General features: G+C 37.7%; 1 protein-coding gene across 2 annotated transcripts; it reads left to right on the top strand.

Moving 5' to 3' along the window:
- Positions 1–3,859: 3,859 nt before the first annotated feature.
- ptk2bb (protein tyrosine kinase 2 beta, b) lies at positions 3,860–23,837 on the top strand. 2 transcript variants are annotated; one of them, XM_042390056.1, is made up of 31 exons: positions 3,860–3,984; positions 10,068–10,303; positions 10,688–10,866; positions 11,010–11,097; positions 11,435–11,514; positions 11,799–11,861; positions 12,125–12,179; positions 12,333–12,473; positions 12,590–12,664; positions 13,632–13,733; positions 13,898–14,015; positions 14,158–14,197; positions 14,417–14,448; positions 14,624–14,668; positions 14,769–14,866; positions 15,080–15,161; positions 15,253–15,353; positions 15,609–15,724; positions 16,905–17,005; positions 17,466–17,555; positions 17,873–18,077; positions 18,872–18,980; positions 19,102–19,161; positions 19,263–19,385; positions 19,540–19,692; positions 19,933–19,968; positions 21,120–21,144; positions 21,284–21,318; positions 21,515–21,649; positions 21,803–21,883; positions 22,573–23,837. In XM_042390056.1, exons 2-31 carry the CDS (start codon positions 10,106–10,108, stop codon positions 22,786–22,788), a joined length of 2,982 nt encoding a protein of 993 aa, XP_042245990.1. In that variant the 5' UTR covers positions 3,860–3,984; positions 10,068–10,105; the 3' UTR covers positions 22,789–23,837. The 2 variants fall into 2 exon arrangements, with proteins under 2 accessions (XP_042245990.1, XP_042245989.1); XM_042390055.1 differs by having other exon boundaries at positions 3,861–3,972.
- Positions 23,838–24,121: the final 284 nt, after the last annotated feature.

Below are 24,121 nucleotides of genomic sequence, written 5' to 3'. Positions count from 1 at the left end.
TGAAAGAAAAAGATAAATGATAAACACACACACGCCTGAGAAGTGGTGAAGACCAGTGTAACTGGGTACATTTTAGTATCATACTTGAGTTTTCGCTACTTTATGCTTCTACTTTACGTTTTACTCCAGTGCATTTATCTTACAACTGCAGTTACTGGACACAAACAAAACATTAATGAGTCAGTAATAAACACTCTTTATAGGTCAAATCTGGCAATATTCAATCTATTTCTCACTGTCAACTAATCACATGAACAGACAAAACCCAACAATAAACTGATCCTACTAACAAGTTTTGGTTATGAAGCCAAAGCCTGATTATGTTGTTAGGTTGTTACTCACTGCCATAATGCTACACTGTTGTCCAAAAACTATAAAAAACTGATAAATGAGTCACTCGATGCACTGTGTGACATGTTCCTTCATTACAGTGAATATGAGTGGATCCTACATGCACCACAACACTTTTTTTTTTGGTTATTTCATGGGATTTGTTGACAATAACAAAAATATAGAATGTTTCAAACCTTACATTTTAAAAGGAGCCAATCTGTAGTATGAGTAATTACTCTTGATACTTTAAGTACATTTTACTGACAATACTTTTTGATACTTTTACTCATTAAGTAAAGCCTTGAATGCAAGACATTACATTGTGGTATTATTTTTACTTAAGTAAAGGATCTGAATTTATTTATTTAAGGGCGTTTACTCAAGTACTGCACCTAAATCATTTGGGCAAAGTGTAAAATACTTAATCAGGAAGAGGATTAGGGCCACATGTGAAAAATGTATTTGAGTTCTAAGTTTAAACTCAGAATTCTGACGTTATTCTCAGAATTCTGAGTTTTCCGAGAATAAACTCAGACTTCTGAGAATAACTGACTTTATTCTCAGAATTCTGACTTTATTCTCAGAATTCTGACTTTAAACTCATAACAGAAACAAATTTTTCACATGTGGCCCTAATCCTCTTCCATGACTTCATCCATTTTATGCTGCTTTCTTATTCTGATCCACTACATTTTAAATGGAAATTTTGTCCTTTTTATCTGCTACATTTATCTGACACCTGTGTTTAAAAGTTACTTTGCAGATCAAGACTTTATTTATTTAAGATTAAGACACACAAAAAATATGATGCCTTTATACATTTTTTATAGATTAAACTATCATGGAGTGCTTTTATTTATACGTAGGATCTTAATACTTCTTTCACTACTGCACTTGAGAAATATTGCCAAATGGTTTTGTCTATAAAGACCAGAAAGCCTGGTATTGGTTGCATGTTTTTCTTTCAATCATCACGTTATATACTCATATAAAAACAGAATGACTAGAATAACAGTGACTCGTATTATTAGCTTGTCCCCTGCACACTGCCATAACATATCTGATACTTTTTCTCCATCAACACCTCAGATTCCCTGGAGTGACACTCTGTACGAGCATGCCGGTGGGCCACCTGTGTGCCCCGAGTTTATGTTTCTAAATACTGGTGTTACACCATATTTGGTGACCCGTCAGATTCTGTGACCTGCCCTGATATTCCTACCCTTACACTAACCATCTCACTCCTCATGCCTAAACCTCACCAACCCAACCAACACCGTCACAGCTCCATACAGGGAGGTGGCACCCATTCAGCGAGAGCACAAATGGTAGAGGAAGGGGAGGTGGTGATGATGATTTGGGAATTTTGAGGTCTCAAAAAGACTGCGTTAATGATCACATTGAGCCCAGTGAACAGTGAAACCATTGTAGCTGCTAAAGCTTACTGCGCCTGCTACTGTCTGGGCGCATACAAATCTGAGCTTGACGGGCACCTGTTGGGGATTCTTGCCCTTGACACTGCTCTCTGTCCGCTGGATGGTGGGTGTGGTTTGCTCTTGTTCTGCCCCAGACTTGAACTCGCTTACAGCTGTCACTGTTCCACGCAGCTATGCCAAACCCTCTGGCACAGAAAGCAGCGCTGGATGCTACAATGAGGGGAAGGGAGGATGAGTGAATATAAAGATGCTTGTAACAAGTCAGGAAAAAACAACCTATTCTATGTGTTCAGAAATATACACAAAACATCACAAATATATATTTGTTAATGAAGATGTCATTATTTAAAAACATGTTAGACTCCTCCTATATTCTGGTGACAACATACAGGATGCACGTGTGTCAAAAATGTTGTTGTATGTCAGCTACAAATAACTTTTTGGGTGATTTATGTGCCTTTTCTTACACTCTCAAGAGATGTGAGTCTATATCACAGCTGGTGGTTGTGTTGCAATGATGCCACATATAACAAAAAGGAAGCCCTGCCTATAACTGATTAGAAATTGGAAAACAGGCACTACAGATGGGAAAGTTATTGTATTCTGATGCTGTAAGAGCTTTGTTTACATCAGGAATCAGTTAATCCAGAACGCTGCTGCTAGAGTCCAAACCAAGACTAAAAAAGTAGAGCATATTAACTACATTATATTAACAATGGATCCCATGACTGCTGTAAGAGAAGCTGCTCATAGTGATGAATTTAAAAGTATCACTTTTTTAGCAGTTCCCCTCACCTGTATGGAGTGTTTTAGCTTCTTTCAGCTCATTGTTTTGGCTTTACACCCCACAACTTCACTGTTCTTCCAGGATGAGTTGTGGTTCCTAAAGTTAAACATGGTGACGCTGCTTTTAGCTTCTATGCTGCTCACATCTGGAACAAACTACCTGAAGATCTCAGACTAGAGATAATGCTGACCACTGTTAAATCTAAATAATTGCCATGGCTTTTAATTAAATTTTAAAGCTGCTGTAACTTCATAATTGTTATCCTTTATGCTGCCTTTTTAACGCTCCTTTAATTTAATTTTATGTATTTTACTGTTAATTTTGACTTGCCACTGTTAAGTCTTGTTTTTATTTTTATTGTTCTTAAATTATTTTGCATTATGTAAAGCACCTTGAATTCCCTGTGTAATATGCTTTATAATAAACAAGCCCTGCTTGAAGTTTGTGATTATTCATGGTTGGTCCTTTTAAAACACTGCCAAATCTATTTCTAAATATAAAATGCACTTGGTTACAGTATTTGCTTTTTTGTTTAAGATATGATCAACTTTAGATCTTCTGTCTTTGGGGCTGCACTTTTTGGACTGATATGAACGTTTTCACAGAGTAAAAGTATATATGTTGATTTAAAAACAAAATTTGCTTAAAATTCTGTTCTGTGAATAAACCTTTATAAATATGTTGTGAATATTTGTGATGCACATTTAACTGATTATTTTTTCATTCTCTTTAGTTATATATTATTAGTTATAGCACTGTAATAAACAGCTAAACGAGGTGAGGCCTGTTAAGACATAAATCCTGATTTTTTAAAAATCTTGCAGCTCCCTCTGCTGTTCAGACTCTGTCATTACATCAGTGTAACGCCAGTAGTTTTCAGTAAAGCTTGAAATACAATTAAAAATATCTGAGGAATGAATGACAGATCAAAACTAGAAACCCACATTCAGCCAAATTCAATGCTTTATAATTCCTCGAAGGCAGGAGACAAAATTAGTGTGTAAACGTATATATTAAAGTCACCATTTACAACAGAGGAACTACATCACGTGTTTATTTTTTTTTTGTCGTTTTGCAACTAAGGTTTTGAAACTTAACATAACATTTCAAAATTATTTCTGACACACCAAGTAAACTCTTGAAAGAGACACTACAAAGACAAAACAAAGAATATTACAGCTTTATAACTTTGCAAGAAAAATGAGACGGAAACAGCCATATTCAGCTTGGTTCATGAGTTTCATGTAATGAGGAAGTGGGCCCACCTTACGGCAGGATTGCTGAGGTGAGGGAGTGGCCACCTGCCACCTTCTGCTCGACGAACAGACAGACACGAACTGTCAGGACTGAACTCTCCGCAGGGAATAACACTTTCTGTCCTGCTTTCCTTCTTGGGAGGAATTCCCTCAGAATCAGGTAAGACTTCAGGTATGTAAATGTTTATTTTCAGCGCAAGGATCTCCTGCTTCTGCAGAAGTGAGTCGAATAAGTTACTACAGGTCTTGCTTCAACAGGCCCATATTTATAGGGGTTTAGATAAACAGACAGGCCCGCAGTTCAATGATTACCTGCTTATAAATGAGCTCAATTTTTTGTGAAAGGCTGGTTTTGCTTTAAGTGGTTTAAACATCCCCTCCCCGCCCCCCCTTTTTTTTAATTAAAAAAAGTTCTTTACTGTGCGCAGGGCATTGTAAAACGTGCCTTTGTGTGACTGTATTGTTAGTGTAATGAATTGATTATAATGGCACAACGGTGAAAAAGTAACTTCCATTTTCTCCAGGAGAGAGCAGTTTGTTCATTATCAAAGCAAGTCTGTGCAGGTGGAGAGGCAGCCAGCCACATTCCAGTGCCTGGGGTCATGGCTGCAATATGCAGACCCTCGGCAAAACACTGTTTAGAGAGCAGGCCTGTCTGAATGCCTGCCTGTGTTGACAAGCACCTAACAGAGAAGTAAGCTTTAAAATAACTACCAAAGGAATATAGTGTCTAGATTTCCAGCTGATACAGCCGCTATAAAAGCATCAGATCTATATCCCAGAAACACTGACTTTTCTCTGTTACCTTTGAATACAAAATGCTGTCTGATTTTTTTTATTTAAAAAGCCGTTTTGTTTGGGCAGGTAGCATTTCTTAAAGTCTACTGAAAAGTCTGACAAGCTTCCTCTGCTTTTACTATATTTCCTAATGCTGTTACCCACGTATACCACCTGATGACACCGCTACATGACATGGATATTAGTACTGTCAGGAGTGCGTGTCTTGACAGATTCTGGCATATAAATGCATTGCACCATAGTGCAGTTTACTAATAAAGACTAAAGAGAAAGAGCCACAAGTTGAACCTGTTAGGGAACTTTGTTAGTGGACTGAATATATTTGCTGCATAATATAGAAAAATAGCCAAGCAGAAAGTACATGAGGATCCACGTGTTATTTAGGTCTTATTTGGGCCTATTTTACATATTAGATTAGATTAGAGCCAGAAGTAAAGAAGTTTAACAATTTGTCATTTTTAAAGGCTTATTAAAATATGGAAATGGAACAAGTCAAATAATGCAGAGGATAGTACTCATGATTAGTAGGCAAAACACCCTCTAAACTTATGCCTATACATTAAATAATTTCTCTTTGCAAAATGACCCCCGCCTTTCTGTTGTATCAACTGTAGCCTGGTTGAAGTTCATTGCAGCTGCTGCTGTGGAATTCCATTCTCATTTGTCACAATCTGTCACCCTGAATCAGTCTCTGTCATTCATGTTTTTACGTATGAACTTGGTAGATGTCAGGGACTACTTTTTCAACAAGACCCAACAGTTCAGAGGTGTAAGGATGGCAGCAGTAATCTGGAGAGAACATTCCTAATTTAGATAAATGTTTGGGTGATGAACATTCCTATTTATTGTCCCGCTGCGGTGTCTGTTTTGGCTGGGTGTTGAAAGAGTTAGTTCGCCCTACCTTGGACTCTGTGATAAAAATCTCCCTCGGGACCAGTTGTTACCATAACAACTCAAGTGCCAGCATGACAGCGTGTGAGAGAGGCAACCACACTGTGTGCATGGAAAGTGTCGCTTTTGTTCACTAAAAAAAAATAAAAAATACTAGAGTGCTTTTTCAAACAAGCAGAAGAAAAGGATTCATGGCTGTCTGTGGTTTTAATTAGAGGCTTTTTTTTTTTTTTTTTTTAGTATTTTGTTAGAGGCTAATATTTAATGAGAGCTCTGCTTGACAGGACTGTCCTGCTCTTAAAGTATTCAGTGGATTTTCACAAGATGAAATGAAATAAACACGGTAAAAACAGAAGAGCACTGGACTGGGTATTGTTTCAAGATTTTCAATGCATTCAGTACCATACAAAAGAGAAACTATTTTCAATACCTTACTCTGTCAAATATAACCATTTTTTTCATACAAAACCCTTTTTATACTCAACAATGTAAGCAAAACTTCACAAATGTAATCTTAACACAAGCAGTTGTACAATAACTGGCATAGAAACTGTGAATGTTAACCTAAATTATAATTTATATCTGTAAATATCTGATGAAAGAATAAGTTAATAAGACAACAAATCTGACCAGGCATGCAATTTCGGGCTGCAACTAATGATTATTGTCTTTATCGATTTATCTGCCTGTTGTTTTCTTGTTTAATCAATTAATCGTTTGGTCTACAAGTTGTCATAAAATGGTGAAAAATGTCCATAACAATCACCTAAAGCCCAGCAAATTGCTTGTTTTAATAGCTTTAGACTGGACCCAGTCTGTCTATATGCTCCATTGTTCTGGGTTTTAGTGTTTACATGTTAAAAATCAAAACTAGACAAAAATCAAGTCTCACACACTTGTTACCTGACGAAGACTAGAGGTCACATAGATTCAACAGTTGAGAAAGCATGTTCAAAGCTTCGCCACCGCTAGTGCTATCCACAGTGTCATTCGTCATTCGGAGTAAACGTTTTTCTTTCTTTCTTGTTGTTTTACATGATTGATATTGAAGTTAAAAACCCACCACTATCTACTATGACATAGGCCATTCACATTCACATTTCTGTCATTCCTGTTTTCTTCTTTTTTTCATCAGAGACGTGGTTTTTTGCACAGGGGCTTTGACCATTTGAAGTGATCTATAATTTATACTGTCATGTGGTTTACCCATTGTTTTGTCCACATGAGCCAAGGAATGTATTTGTTTATCCAAAGCTCCATGTACTGTAATCCATGGATGTTTTTTTTTCTTAGAAGTTATCTTAAACTTAACCGGCTGCCTCCTTAAACCTCTCCCTCAGGCCTCCTACACTCAGGTGATGGTGCAACATGCCGGACATGCTTCACACTCATCTTTTCTCTTCCTCTCTCCTCTTTTCTCTCTTTACACACACACTTACACACAAACACACCCACTCGGCCCTGCTGGGGAATTCACGGCCTCAGGCTAACAAAACACAACCCTGTCCAACAGCGGCGGAAAGCCCTGAGAGAAACTAACATAGCTTAGTGGAGCTCCCTCACAGCGGACTAACAGCATGGAATTTCATTTATGAGAAAGCAGGTTATGACAATCAGGGCACTTTTCTGACGGACACAATTGTGAGGTGGGTAACTGGCAGAAATCTCTACCTCTTAGCAAGGTGTGTTGTCAAGGTTGTTTTAAAGTATTTAGCTCTAAAGTACTCTTATTTGCTGAGTCAACATGTCCAGTTTTTTTGATTGACATGGCAGACTATTAACGTGTAGAGCAGAGAGTTAGACTTAAAATTGGGTCGGCTGCTGCCTCTCGCAATGTCAGGTGTAACCTGAAAGTTCAATCAAAGTGTGTGCAGGGTTGTGAATGTTTCCAGATGTGCAGATTTGGCTGTAATTGGAAGTTGTTTTTTTTTTTTTTTTTTATCTACAGTAACCTGTTTAAAGCTACATATGTGATTGTAGCAGAATATCTTGTTTCTGCACCGTATTTCATATGAGGTTTTATTCATGTCTCAAAAGGAACACCTTGATGTTTTGAGAAATATGCTTATTCACTTTCTTGCAGAGACTTATATGAGAAGATTGATTCCACTCTCATATCTGTACTGTAATATAGCTGTGGTTGGCAGTCGGTTAGCTTAGCTTAGCACAAAGACTTAAGACAGAACTGAAACTGATATCGTGGCTGTGTCTGAAGGTAATATAATGCACCTAGCATTAACCTCACTAAATAATATCTTGTTGGTTTAATATGCAGAAAAATTAAAGTGTAAAAACAGCCAGACTCCAGGAAGTCACTGCACCACGCTAAAACATTGTCCCACACATTAACCCCTGTAAAACCACAAATTGTCATTTTTAGACTTTGGTTTTTCTACAGTTTAAACAAATGAGCTATAATGTGTTAAATTAGTGAGCTGGTAGAAGTATTTTGTGACATTTGGACAGAGCCAGGCTAGCTGTTTCCAGCCTTCATTTTTACCCACCAACATGAAGAAGGGAATAAGAATATTTCCTAAAATAAAACAATAAGTAACAAACAATAAATTTAAAATTATCCTACAACTTCTAAAAATATTAGCTCTATTTTGAGAGTTTTGTGGGATAAATGAATTCTGGCAAGATTTTTCTGTCACAGCACATCATGTCCAGACCATAAACTGTAAAAAATAATGGATGTAGCCACCGAGACATCACCCATTGGTTTGTGGACTCCTGTTTTGAAGCCTTATGTTTGCATCGTCTGCATTTTGACTGTTGCCATCTTGGATTTTTGGAGCTAGAAGTGACCGTATTTGGACGAGAGGGTGGAGCTGACCCTAACGCTAGCTGCTAGCTGCAGCTTGGTTAGCATGACGCATTTACAGTCTGTGGTTAACTGTGATAATGCTAATGCTCATTTTTGCAAATAAAAATCAGGCTTAAAACCATTAAAACAAAATGTACTTAACGGAAAAAAACTGAGCATCCAACTCCTTGGAGGGTCTTTTAGTACAACTCAATGCTGAACAAGACTTTTTTTAGGCGGCTAAAATGTTACAATTAACTTTCATGAACTGAAAACACACTGAAATAGCAACAGCTACGGCTACACCTATACTCTGTGAATCTGGGGTTATGCCATGGTTACATTACCTAATCAACTCTGTCTCTATGGTAGCGACTTGCCTGTGACGGCACTCACTTATCACTCAAAGTGGCCATGCCCATAATTATGCATACCTTTAAGCCTTCATAAAATTTAAACAGGTGAGTTGTATAAAAATGCACCTCCTGTTCAGTTGTCATGAACAGGGACATTAGCTATAGAGACCAAAACCGTTTTTTGTACCAGGCTGTAAACATGTTTATTTCTGCTCTAAAGTTGGGCATTTCAACATGGGGCTTTATAGGGATTGATTTGCTTTTGGAGCCAGCCTCAAGTGGCCATTCAAGGAACTGCAGTTTTTGGCACTTGGGTGTTGGCTTCATTTTTTAGCTTCAGAAGGTTGCGCCGGATCCAGACTAAACTGGATCACATCACTTTTCTGTTAGCATCCTTCAGCTGATTCTACATCATTATGTAACTACCACAGTTTTGCAAATGTAATGTAATCAGTCCGTCATAATTTCAGTCGTTGCATTCCTCTTTATTGTGCCTCAGTCTGTGTTTCTAGCCAACTTCAAAGAAGCCAGCTGTTTCATCCCCGGTTTCTAGTCTTTATACTAAGATAAGATAAGCAAACCAGCTGCTGGTTGTAGCTTTATTGAGCTGACAGGCATGAGAGTGTTATTGATCTCATCTCTGCAATTAAGTGAATAAGAGTATTTAATATAATCTTGGATTATTCCTTTAAGAAGGACAGAAGAGCTGCTTCCTTGCTACATTTTGAGTTTTTTAACCTCATTCTTGCATGTAGAACAAATCAACACAGGTTGCATAACAGCCCAGAGCTAAGAAGTATGTGTAGATTAGTCATCTGTGGTTTGGATAGATATGGGTATTGCTGTATCACTTTATAACATTTTGTTGTCCCTCTCATCCTGTTTGTAGACAGGTACTTGTTCCACTTTACATTTTAGGCAGTTATATTTTGAAATCTCAATCCTTATATTAAAAAAGACGAGATATAAAGGAGTTTTAACTGTTGAAATAGATTATGCAAGTTTCTATACTGACCCAATTTTGCATCATCATCGTACAGGCCCTCACTTGAAATTATGGTCAGAGAGGAATGTTATCAGTGGATCTCAGAATGAAATGATGTGAGTCATAGTCGCCACATGGCATAAGATCACAGCCTGAATGTGAAGGGTAGCATGTGAGTAGTACTATGATGAAGCAAGTCGCAGAACAGTTTGTACTCTTCTGCTATTGACACAGTAAACTTTCCATACAATAAAACCTTTACGACCTTGGACCATAACCTTGAAAACCAGTACCTTATCATATAAAATAGCTTCGGGGTTGCAGATCGCAACCACTTACGGACCGAGACATGGATCCCACAAGAGTCACTTTTCATTTTATATCTTAATTCAAAACTTTTTCCTCTTTTCTCTCCGAAGGATAATGTGGATATGACAGTGCCGACCCAACCTTGAGAATGTATGAGGTGATGTCCGGTGACACCTTGTCCTGGAAGGTGCCCAGTCCAAGAAACAGTAGCACCGAGCCCGACACCGAAGCGCTCTTCACTGAGGACAGAGGACCCTCCAAGATCCTCAAAGTGTGCTTCTGCACCAACAATAACCTGGGCAAGAACTTCAAGCTGGTCAAATGTGACAGTTCATGGCAAATTAGGGTGAGAGTAATCTAAAAAGTATGGGAAAGGGAGTTAACATGTCAGACCTTACTTTATCTTAGATAGTTAATATAACAAATCTGTGAAAGTTGAGGCATGTGGTTTCTTTGTCTGTTTTTTTTTGTACCAGAGCCAAAGAAGATGTTTCTTTTGGCCTTCTTAAGACACAAAAAAAAGTTCCTGAATCAGCGCATAAATAATTTTATTCTCTCTTTCTGTGTACACTAACAAGTTTAAAATGTTAGTAATGCTTCCTGTCAATCAATTTTATTAGCCCTTAAATGAAGAGAGTATCAACCACAAAGTAAAATATTTGGCAAGGATGACTAAAACTTCAGGATGGCATTAAAAAAAAAGTAAAACAGCTTGTTCCGTCCCCTTCAGGCAATCATTCGTTCAATTCTGATCAGCGGTCGACTGGGGCCAAATATCGAACACTCAGGATGCTACGGTCTCATGCTGAAACACCTGAAGTCAGAAGAGCTTCACTGGCTCCATCCAGATCTGACTGTCGGAGAGGTAGAGCAACGCTACGAGAGCCACCATGTGGAAGCTGAGTGGAGGTACAGATGTTACAGATATTAAGACGTTTGTCACTGATTTTATTTATATTTTTGAATATTATCTGTTTAGAGACAGCAACAGTATTAGCTATATATTAAGAAAGAGATTTGATAAACTGGTGTGGTTTTCCTTTGGAATACAGGTATGACCTTCGTATCAGATACGTTCCTGTAAACTTCCTGGAGAAATTCAAAAATGACAGATCTACGGTGATGTATTTTTACCAACAGGTAACAAGCTACACTGTATTTTAACTTGTATATGTTATTATAACATTATATCTCTTTAGCTGGTATAGAATTAAGCTTCACATCACCTTAATCCACCTGGAGTGGATGGAAACCTATGTCAGACCCGCACCAATTTGACCACCAAACTCCTTTCTCTGCGTATTAAAACTTCTGCAATTGGGTTGTGGAATTTTTCACAAACCAACTCCAGACTGTCAGGCTGGGAAACAACACCTCCTCCATTTTAACCCTGAGCACAAGAGCCCCACAAGATTTTTACAGTACAGTGTAATTGTCTAGTATTATATTGATACATCTGGTTCATGTTTTATGACAGGTGCGCAGCGATTACATGCAGTATCATGCCAGTAAGGTCAGTGATGGGATGGCCCTGCAGCTTGGTTGCTTGGAGATCAGGTGAGTCACTGTGTTCCCCTCTGCATTCTTTCTCTCTCGCTGATTAAACAGTTCATTTTCATATGTTTAAGAGTGCAATGATACTGTATGAGTGAGGAGACTGAATCGGTTGAACTGACGGTATTTTGTTGATGTACCGTAGTGCTGTGAATTTATAAAAATGCATAAAAGAGGATTTCCAGATTATCAGCATGTAGTAGTAGGTCATAAATGTACTTAGTGTTTAGGATTTGAGTGCATAGGACTTATTAGTTACTCACATGTTTTCTTTTTACATTTTACAGGAGGTTCTATAAAGACATGAATGCAAAGGGTCTAGAGAAGAAGTCTAACTTTGAGCTGCTAGAGTAAGTGTTTATTCTCTTAACCTTGTAACTAAAATGCTGATGTTGGTGATTTTGATGATTTAATTTTACTCGAAGGATAAATGACCTTGTATGGATTTCGATGATCTAAAGCTTATCAAACCTTTTCAAAAACCTGTTTGATAATGTAAGAAATATCTGGTAGTCAAGCTAAAAGCGATGCTGTTTTCCTAGTTCACTTTAAAGTTGATGAGTCATGTCTTTAATCCCAACTTTTTTTGCTGAATTTTGCTGTACAAATGAAGAAAAGAGGTGGGCCTGGAGCTTTTCTTCCCTGTGCAGCTGATTAACAGCATGAAGGTAAACTTTCTTAACCTTGAGTGTAATTCTTATTATTGGCTTTATGCGTGCTTCCAATCCCCAAATCTGTATGCCCAGATTTAGTTTCCTTAGATGAAATCTTCATCAGGAGGTGCATATAAAACAATTTCAAATATCCCTGTTTTGATCCAGTCCAAGCAGCTACGGAAGTTGATCCAGCAAACATTTCAACAGTACGCTACGCTCAAGGAGGACGACTGTATGGTCAAGTTCTTTGAGACCCTCAAGGAGTTCGTCAGTTATGATGAAGAGGTCTTTCCATGTGAACTGGTGGTGAGTAGCAACATTATATTCAGCATGATACTGAGGAAGGAAAGGTCTCTTTTTAGGAGCTCCAAACTTTTTTTTTTAAATATTACAAACATTTAACCACTTTCATGTATTAACAGCAAGGTTGGAGTCTGTCGGTGGAGCTGGTCATCGGTGGGAGAGGCATTCGCCAACGCACACAGAAGAATTCAGCGGTAAGCATGGTAGAGATTTGGGTATTTCCTGATATAGCTTTGAGCTCTCTTCAAACAGTATATTTTGTTGTGTATAAATGATATATCTAGCCTAGTTCCAGGATTTTTGTTATTTTTTGGAAATACACTAATTTTCCTCCTTGCAGAGAGTTAGTATTAGTATGTAAACATGTAAACATGTAACTGTAAACATGAAGCTACTGCTAGCAGCCAGTTAAAGACTGAAAACAGGGACAACAGCTAACCTAGCTGTGTTCAAAGGTAACAAAATCCACTTACCAGCACCTCAAGGCTCAATAGTCAATAGTGACTTTTTGAAGTCTCACTGGTTTCCTGCAACACAGTCCACCCTAACCACTTCCCTTTATTATGGTATACAAATGTAACACTTCATTCATTACGAAAAACATTGCCTGTGAACATAATCCAGGTTTGCAACTCAAAGTAATTGTTGCATGGCAACTACTTCTGGCCAAGAAATATCACTGCACGTAACCCTCCATAAAACCACAACTCGATGTTCTCACAGTTCCAGTTTTTGTATGAATTAAACACACAACACAAAATGTGTTGATTAGTGAGTTTTAGATGTACTGGTAGGTTGATTTTGTTCCCTTTGGAAAAAGCCAGGCTGTTTCCCTGTTTTCAGTCTTTATTTTAAGCTAAGCTAAGCAGCTGCTGGCTGTGGCATCATATTTAGCCACCCACATAAAGAAGGGACTTAGTGTATTTCCGAAAATCTCAAACAATACCTTAAAAGTTTTCCTATAATTTCTGAATCTATTAGCTGTATTCTGAAAGTTTGATGGGATAAATTAATTCTGACAAGAACTGGATCACATTGCTCTACCTTGGTAGCATCCTTCAGTTGACTCTAGGCTACATAATTATGTACCTAACGCAATGTTGCAAATGTAATCAGTCCATCATAATTTCAGTTACAGCATTCCTCTCTCTTGTTTTTCAGCCTGTGTTTCTAGCCGACTTCAAGCAGATCAAGAAAATACAATGCTTATCTCAGAGCGATGGCAAGGCCCTCATAAACCTCGAGGTAGAGGGGGTCAGACAAGTGAGTATCACAACAGCACAGCAGTATTTATTATACAGTAACACTGCTAAGATTCACAATAGCCAAATACAGTAAATACATTTACTATAGAGAACGTTTGCACAGGAACTTTGACCCAGTACGGCAGCCTACAGTGTCACTCCTTTGTGTCCTCTCTCTGCTAGCGTCTGTCGGTCAATGTGTCCACGGTCCCTATGGCAGAGAACATGATGGATCTCATTGATGGGTACTGCCGGTTAGAAAATAACACAGATGATTCTGTTATCTACAGAGCAAACAGAGGTGTGTATGAATCACAGTGGTGGTGTTTAAAGATTAAAAGAGATTTTAAAGACGGCTGGATGCCTTTATGGCTTTATTGAAGTCTTTAAAATGTATTATTCAAACAAACATAATTGTAATTCTCATTACCAATATCTCCTAGATGCCAATGCACGATGTTCCCTCCCTGAGATTCCTACAGAGTGAGTGAATTTTGGCTCTTTGTCAATTTTTTTCACTTGTGGTGTAGCTGCTGGACTCCAAGCTGTGCTCATTCCCTCTGGTTGTAATATGAAATGAAAAGTTTGAGTTATTGATGAGAGAGGCTGTTTTATTGAATCAGTCTGTCAGAGCTCTGAGGAGCTATAACTTGATAATTTATAACCAAGGCTTTCTCTCATTCTGTCTCTTCTCTGGAGCAGCAGAGACACTGGCTCCGTCAGAAACAGTATGGGTGAGTGACAGTTTTCATTGTTTCCACAACCTCTATTGTACAATACGCTGCATTTCTTCATTTCAAATTTTAACAGTCAAATCTTTATGGCATTATCTCAACAAAGAAAACACATTGATGGGAGGTGATGGGGTTATGATCAAGAAAAAAATAACTCTTTCTTTTGTATTTTTAGGGTCAGATATCTACTGTGAGATTCTCGATGAAAGGCCCAAATCAGGTTTGTTGGAAGTTTGTATTTATGTGTTTTGCAGAATAAAAACAGTAAGAACTTGCTTTTGAGCTTTGACATATTTTATTTAACAAATCTTGTCATGCAGTTGTGAAATATGGGATTGAACGAGAAGACATCGTTCTCGGACGAATCCTCGGTGAAGGGTTTTTTGGAGAGGTCTACGATGGAGTTTACAAAAAAGAAGTAAGTATATCTTTCGGTTGAGGAATATATCAGTAATACCAGTAAAAAAAAGGTTCACTATAAGGCAATAAAACAAGGGTCACAATTTCTGACTCAAATATGAAATCATAGACCATAAAATGTTGTCTTGTATTTCACTTTTTAAATACAATATTCACTTTGGAGCATACATGTTCTCCATTAGTATCACAGTTTCTTTTTGTTTGTTGACAGAATGGAAACAGGGTTAACGTGGCTGTGAAGACGTGCAAAGACTATTCACCTGATGTGATGGAGAAGTTCATGAGTGAAGCAGGTACTATTAAGCAGGAAGTATGTGTAGAAAATGATTAAATGACAGAAATAAAATTAAAATTGATCATTTGTGAACTTTGTGTCTTTGCTAGTAATTATGAAGAACCTGGACCATCCTCATATTGTCAAACTCATTGGAATCATAGAGGAGGATCCTGTGTGGATTGTCATGGAGCTTTATGAGTATGGAGAGGTAAGTAACAATCACGTTTTTTTTTTTTTTTTAAAGTCCAGTTGAACTGTTTGTTGTGTGAGAGGAAATTACTCTCCTCAACAGGTTTGACTCAAAAAGGAATAACAGCCCTCTGAAATCTTGCACAGTTCATACGTGTCCAAAAACAACATGAGTCATGTCCGAAGTTGTTGCATCTCAGCAGGGGAGAAAGAAAAAGTGTCAGTGCAGATGTAGAAAAGGTCAAATCTAACTGACATTTTGACCTTTTTGCAGCTCGGGACCTACCTAGTTCAGAACCAGAACAAGCTGACAAATACAACTCTGGTGCTGTTCAGCCTGCAGATCTGCAAAGCCCTAGTCTACCTCGAAGGGGTCAACATGGTACACAGGTGAACGTCTCCTTCTGTTTTGTGTGTTTTATTCAGGGGGTTGTTGTACAGTATGCTGTTCCCATCACAGTGAAAATTGCTAAAGCAGAACACACTGTAAGTTAAAATGTCTTTTTTTAAGCATATAGTGGACAAATGGTAATGATCAACTGATAAATATAGAAAGGTGCTTCTTCATATTTTTGTTCTCCTGTAAATGAACAGAGCCATATTTAATGTAACATTGAAGTGTTTATCAAAGACTACTAGGCTACATATATGTGAATATTCCATCTTTAGCTTATAATTTTGCAGTAGACAAATGACAAATCATATGAAAAATTGTCACAAAACTTTAGCAGATTGTCTGTAAGTTCCATAAAATGTTATGTAGAGAAACAAGACTTCATATTCAGAGTGTAACAAAACTTTCCATAGGAAGTTGACACACTAACTACTGCTTTTTATATGGAGTGATGACATATGTACAGTAGCTTGTATCTGCAGAAATTTTCATATTTTTTCAGACAGGAGTAATTGACTTTTTGGGAAAAAGATACTGAGTTACACTATGTTCTTTAAATAACTTGACAAAGCAGCTGAATAGTCCTGTCAGTAGATGTAGGTAGAATAAATCAAAATTTGAGATATACATTTGAGAAATCAGAGATGTGGAACCAGCTGAAAACAAATGAATATAAAGTGAAGCTTTTGCCATGTGAGGTAGTGACAATAGAAAACTTTTATTTAAATTTTATATTCATACAAAGATGTGACATTAGAGGAAGCTGATGAGAGATAACAGAAGGGCGTGTTCCACTCAGTCGTCTTTGCAGAATGTTATCAACAGGTTTCAGGCAGCGAAGCAGCCACTCGTGGATCCAATCTCCTGTGACGAGAAAACACAGACAAAGGAAATTAGTTTTTGCCTGCGTGAAAAATGTCAACATTCCTTTTGTATTATTTAATGCCGCAATCTCTGCAGCACCACAGTAATCAACGGGTAAATTCGAGTCAGTCAGCAGGGACTAAAGACCATTTGAGACACTTTAATTTGCCCATAAAAGACTTTGTCATGTTATCAGTAATAATATGTACATTAGGTTTCTCTACAAGATCTGATTGCATTATCATCAATTATCATGTCTTACTTACATCTCTACTTACATAAACATTTTCTTTCTGTCTTATGTTTTGTCAGAGACATCGCGGTTCGTAATGTGTTAGTCGCCAATCCAGAATGTGTGAAGCTTGGAGACTTTGGTCTGTCCAGATACATAGAGGATGAAGAATACTACAAAGGTAACTAAAAACAAAAGCTGATTTGATTCTTGCACTCAGTCATCTAAATGCCTAAATTGTGATAAATCACATTTTATCCACTTAAAGTGAATCATATATGAAAAATAAATATTCCCAGATAGATTAAAAAATAATTTGAAGGGAAATTTTTTTACATAATTTGAACATTTTTACGATTAATTCATGTCATTATTTTTGCCCACAAATCTATTTGTTAATGTAAAATTTCAAGCTTTGACCCCCCCTCCCCATAGGAAGCTGAAGAATGAAACTTAGTTCAAAAGTGTTTCCTTAAATGCAGTCCATAAAAAGGAGAGACACAAAACATACTAAATATAGAAAAGGAAGAGGGAACATAAAGCAACATAGTTGCCCCATTTGGAAAATGTACCTCCTTATACTCCTTACGTAAACAAATGTTGAGCATCGCCAAATACTGACCACTCCCATTTTATTGCAGCGTCTGTTACCCGATTACCAATCAAGTGGATGGCTCCAGAGTCCATCAACTTCAGACGTTTCACCTCGGCCAGTGATGTCTGGATGTTTGGTGAGTTTGTGTATATTAGCATATCAGGGGTGTGGGACACAAGATGTGGAAACTCACTTACTCACAGCCAGCAACAGGCAGGTGACAAGTTAATCATTAACAAGCAGTTTTTCCAATTCACGATTTTATAACATGAGAAGCATTGGTTGAACTGATATTAGAATAACATTGACATCATGGCTGAAGTATGTCTTAATTAAGTAGTTATGCAGAAAAGCCAGTTTGTATGTGGTGTCACTTGTCTTGACCACACAGATCTTCGTGCTTCTGCTTTGTGGCTTCTCCTAAAGTTTAAATATGTTTGCATTGCACCATAGCTGTGTGTGTGTGGGAGATAATGAGTCGTGGGCAGCAGCCGTTTTTCTGGCTGGAGAACAGAGATGTGATCACCCAACTGGAGCAGGGAATCAGGCTGCCCAAGCCAGACGACTGCCCTCCTGCCTTCTACTCACTCATGACCCGCTGCTGGTCCTACGACCACAGAGAGAGACCCACCTTCACTGAGCTGGTGGTCAAGATCAGGTATTTCTTTCCTCTTACAGGCTCTTTTAACGTTGTAAGCCTGTTGGGATGACGAAATCAGAACACATTTACAAGTTAGATCTTGTTATGACCTTTCTGTAATGATTTTCCTCTCAGGTTGTGTTTATAGCAAAATAAAGCACTACAGTTCACATAAATAAATGTTAGTTGTTTTTCTTATAAGTAAATGTTTTTTCTAATTTGGATTGCCAAGAATAAACAAGAAGGACAAAGGCTTCACAGTGTTGATTACACTGTTTTATTGCCTAGAAGCCTCTTTAAAGATGCAAAAACTTATTTAATGTAATTCTTAAAGGAATAGTTCATTATTTTGGGAAATGCACGTATTTGTTTTCTTGCCGAGAGTGAAATGTGATACCACTCTTGTGTCTGAAATAAGTCAGCAGCCGGTTAGCTTAGCACAAAGACTGGAAAAAAGGGGGGAATACCAGCACCTCTAAAGCTCACTAATTAACATTAACATGTTAAATCTTGTTTGTTTTATCTGTACAAAAACTGAAGTGTAAAAATGACAATGGGGTCATGTGCCAGACTATTTCTTGGCTGGGAGCAGTCTACAGCCAGAGTCAGCTGCTGACTGTAGTCTTATATTTGACGGTGAGATATAAGAGAGGTATCAGTCGTCTCCAACTTGCCACCAGAAAGTGAATAAATGTGTTTCCAGGAATATCAAACTACTTTTGCAGTAGCTAATGACCTACACAGCTCATAAGCTGTGATTTTGTACTTCTCTTACTAAAACATGATCTAATGTGTTGTCTGAAATCTGTCAGTGATGTCCACAAGATGGAGAAGGAGCAGGAAATGGAGAGAGAGAGGGACCGAGCGCGCTCCACAAAATTTTTTGACACAAAGTTCAACCTCAATGAGCCTCCTCCCAAGGTACACGTTTTTGTCAACTACAACTGTCGCATCTAACAAAAAAGCACACTAGTAAAATCTGATGCATGTACTTGCACATACTTTTTTATACATTATTTTAATATTTTCACCTTTATTGTAGCCTTCAAGAATGAAACCAGGGCGGTTTGGGAACACGCTCAGTATTGGTCTGCACATTCAGGTACAGTGTGCACGCAATTTCTAAAGATGCGGGTTAGCAGGATTCTGTTCAGATATAACTGTACATAAATTGTGTTCATGTGTGTGTCTGTATCTGTACAGCTGAATGAGGCTTTGTGTGCCAGCTCACCTGACCTGGCCAGTCCATCTGAATATCAGTCTCCTGTCGACTCCATGAACACTCTCGCGTTGCCGGTTAAGTCCCCTCGACGTCGCAGTATGGGGGTAAGAAACTTAGCATAAAAGTTTAAGCTTCTGTATGTATATCTGTTAGTTTGTCGACATACAAAGTCACAGTTTCATAAATATGTTATACTAAAGTTTTTTTCATGCAGTAAGAGAAGGAAAAAAAAGTTTGTGTTCCTCAATACTCTTCCAGGAGGGCGAGTTCTTCCGAGTGGAACCAAACAGCAAGGAGGCCGCCCAGCGGCTGTGGCAGAAGGAGAGACAGAACATGCAGGACACTCTCCGCCAGCAGAAAGAGCAGATGATGGAGGATAAAAAGTGGCTGCAGAAGGAGGAGAAACTCCTGGTGGGAAAGAGAGCATCATTAACTTTTGTCAACCCACTCTCTCTGTCTCTGTGTCCCCCTTCTTCCAAATTCAATGTAGCCCTGGCGGCTACATGGAACGAGGCATCCTTAAACGGTGTCAACCCACTCGTTCACTCTCGACGCCCCGCTAGTCTTAATTTGAATGTCCCCCTGATAACAGTTCCAAAGGGGGGATCCATGTCCATATTCTATAAAATGAACCTGCCTGTTCTTTTGCAGGACCCCATGGGACCAGAGGACACCGCCGGCCCAGTGGTAGGTGTCCGCTTTCACATACTGTGATTTCAGAGTCAGATTAAAGGAAGAATGGACTATAAAACACGTGAACACTGTTGCCACATAGTTTTGGCAGTGTACCTCACATTTCTTAGCCCAGTTTGTTTGATGACATATTTTTCTTATTCCTATTGGACAAATGACAAAATATAGTCTGCATGATTTCACAACATGTAGTAGTCTACACAATATTTTCAGTGAGCTTGATTATTTCACTGAAATATCAAACCAAATAAAAAGTACAGTGATGACAAGTGGCTACTGCCCTCGCCTTAAAGGATAGGTTCACATTTTTTAAGTCAATCTTAAAACAATAGTCAGGTGCCCATGTGAACACTGGAAGAACTTTTCCTTGCTGTAATCGTCCCTCTTGTTCATACTCGCTATTAAAAGATCCTCTTAAAATGCATTTACAATGTAAGTGATGGGGGCCAAAATCCACAGTTTGTCCACACAGTCATTTTATGCAAAAATGCATAAAATGATATCTACTTGATGAACTAATTTGGATGGCTGAAGCTTCATATTAGCTTTAGATAATTTTTTTAATATATTTTTGCACAGAAAGAGGCTCCTGGATTTTGGCCCCTGTCACTTACATTGTAAGTGCATTATTAAGGGATCCTCTAATGGTCATTATGAACAGGAGGAATGTTTACATCAAGAAAAACACATGATATTCATGTGGGCACCTGGCTGTTGTTTTAAGACATACTTAAATAATTTACCTTCCAAAATTCTAAAATATCACAAAAGGGCATATTAAATTATCTTTTCTCCTTCTCCAGTGATAATAAATATATGGTCCAATGCACTTAACTTTATTGCAAACATATGCAATGCAACCTTCACTCTGGTCACATAAAACCAGCAATTACTTGCAAAACTTCATACATTGTGTCACAAATGTACAAAACCAACAAAAGAAGTAAATTTATTGAAAAGTGGATACACTGAAAAATAATTAACAAGATTAAGTCATAATGAATAGAGTAATTGTTGCGGAACAGAAATTAGCTCTGTACCTTTGTGGATTACTGTTGACGGAGCATGTGAGCTGCTGAATATCTTGACAGTGACAGGTTTATTTTCTGGTTCTCATGAGGTTTATCTTTGTCTATTCTTTTTAGTCCCCTGAAGCTGGCGCTGAACATGGTAAGTGCTCAAAGAAAATTCACAAAATCCCATTTTATTCAGAGTGATTCCGAATACTGTTATTTCTCTCTTTCAACCCTCCCCTTTTTTCTCTCTCCTTCTCTGTGTCTCTTACATTGTTCATCTTTCTGCCCTGCAGCACCGCCAGAGAAGCCCCCGCGGCTCACAGCACAGGTAATTATATCAATTGACAAGACTGTTAAATTTTACTAGATTTGAGTTTTAGATAAAAAGGACTTAATCATCCCAAAAAGTAAAGTGACCCCTTAATTTAAAAGGGCACTGATGTCACAGTTCATTTAAAATATTGTCCACCAATCCTTTGTGTGATGAAGATGAGGATTTTAACACATTATTCTCTCTTTCGAAGCCTGCGCCCACAGCCGAGCTGGACCGATCTGATGACAAAGTCTATCAGTTCGTTATGGATCTGGTCAAAGTGGTTGTCCAACTCAAGAATGACATCACTGAGCTGCAGCCAGAACAATATATTAGCATTGTCAAGGTACATTGAGAAACAAATTTTCTGTTTTTCACTTTAATTTTACAGTTTTTTTTACTGATTTAACAGCAATATTTAAGGTGTATGAATTGCAATCAAAGACAAACTTCCTGAGTTATAAAACCAATTAATCTTTGCATTGATTTCTGCTCACAGTCTGTAGGGATGGCCTTAAGAGATCTGATTCGCAGTGTGGATGACATACTGCCCACTCTACACGAGTCTGTCAGGACTGAGGTACAGTATATTGTCTGCAGCTTGTTTGCTCTGTCATCTCATCCTCTTGCTTCTTTTCTTTATTGATTTCCCCCCCCCCATGCTGGTCCCTCTGTTTGTCAGGGAAACAAAAAGTTACAGTTACAAAGTTACATTATGATAAGATAAGCCTTTATTGGTCCTTAGGGGTGAAATTCGGGTGTTGCCGCAGCACAAGAAGTAAGCACAGATAAACAGATAAAAAGTAGGAAATAAACAAATAAATAAGATGTAAAATAAAAAATAAGAAAAAGGATAAAAATAAAAACTATGTAAGAGTGATTCATTTATTTCATGTTTGCTTTTCTGGCTGAAGACACCCAAAATAAATAGTTTGCATATTAGAGCTGTTTCTACAAAGCCTTATTAATCATTTCATCAATGTGGAGTACAAAGTCATTTTAAATGTAATGCTTACAGTAATCAACACTAGTTGATATGCAAACATGGAGAAGGCAGAATGTTTGTACATATGGACAAAATAACATGAACAACTGACAGTGTAATGTAAAAGTTTATATTGCAGAGTGGAATCAACATACTATACTACATACTATATAACTGGACATTTATAACTTTCACAAAGACATTACTAATGTCTATATAAGTTGATGTAAGATTAGAACATGAATTTTAAAAAGCGACCCATTCTTTGGTTACCGTCCCCACAGATCGAGGGCACCCAGAAGCTCCTGAACAACGACATGGCGGAGCTGATCAGCAAAATGCGGCTGGCCCAGCAGAATGCCATTACCTCTCTGAAGGAGGAGTGTAAGAAACAGATGCTGGCGGCAGCTCACAATCTCGCTATGGACAGCAAGAACATGTTGGATGCAGTGGATCAAGCGAGGGTCAGGGCCAACTTAGCCAAGCCTGTGGCACCCTAATGGACTGTAAACTCTCCTGTTCAGTTTACACATCAAGCTTAAATCATCTGTCAGTCATAAATTACATTTGCACATTTTTGTTGTGATTAAATAACAAGCCACAAGTTCTCTGGACAGTCGTCATACCTGTAAATGTGTGTCATTACTAATGAATACAATACTACAACTCAGCTGTAAATTTCCCCACTAAATAAGTATATACATTGTATATACTGAAATCATATATATTATTAAATGACGGTCTAGAATTGATAGATTAATGTCAAGCATCATATTTAGTGGGATGAAAGTTCTGATAAACTTAATTATCCCTTGTGATTGATGAGTTATTAAATTATCTGCTCAAAAATATTAGTTACCCTTGTAAATACAAAACATGTCTCATGACAAATACGTTATACAGCAGAGAAAAGAAAAAGTTATGTAATGCAGATGGTTCACTCTTGTAATCCTGAGTGAAAAGTAAAAATAGACAAAACCAAAATGTCTGCCTGCCATTCAGCTGTTCAACAATGTTTTGTATATCCAGACATATATGATGTTTGACCATGATTCATTATGTTAAAACAATGAAGACAACAATGGTATGGATAATTAATCATCAGCAATGTTTCAGGTACCTGTTATCATTGTTTTGAAATATGAAATTCTCGTACGTAATTCAAGTGATATAACAGTAAATATCGTGATGTATGCTACAGTACTTTAATTCCTGTTGATAAACCATGTTTATTGAAACATCTTGTGGAGTATGAAAATGTAGATGTTTTGTGTTTCCTAAACTCAATGTGAATTTTTTTTTCTTATCACAATGAACACAAGCAAAAGTTTGTGTGTTAAGTATCCACGTATACTCATTTGGGAAATCCTCACAAAATCTAACAAAACATTTCTGGAAAATTGACAATGTGTTTTCATTTTGTCTGTACTCGTTTTGCACTATAACACGAGTGTATCAACATTTTTGTGCGTTTCAACATACAGTACACATTTTGACATGGTAGGAATAGTCAATGATGTCTGTGTAGCTACATAAAGTTCTGATAACCCCAGAAAACTTGGTTGGTCTTTATTCATCACTTATCAAAGGTCAATTTTGCATGTTACTATGACATTAATAACTACTGTTAAGTTGAGATGCAGATGCAGGTCAGCTGTATGGCATTCTCAGGAAAAAGAGTGACTGCAATACAGTGTTTAAAATGATATTATGGCAGGAATTACACAATTTCTAGCCTGAGGTCTTTCTCAAACTACCCAATAAATGAAAAACAGACAGGATTTTCATCATGGTATTTATTACATAGTATGGTCATTCAAAAATAAGATTAAT

The sequence above is a fragment of the Thunnus maccoyii genome, chromosome 17 (genome assembly GCF_910596095.1).
Source record: "Thunnus maccoyii chromosome 17, fThuMac1.1, whole genome shotgun sequence".
Classification (NCBI taxonomy): domain Eukaryota; kingdom Metazoa; phylum Chordata; class Actinopteri; order Scombriformes; family Scombridae; genus Thunnus; species Thunnus maccoyii.
This window is presented reverse-complemented; position numbering and strand designations above follow the sequence as displayed.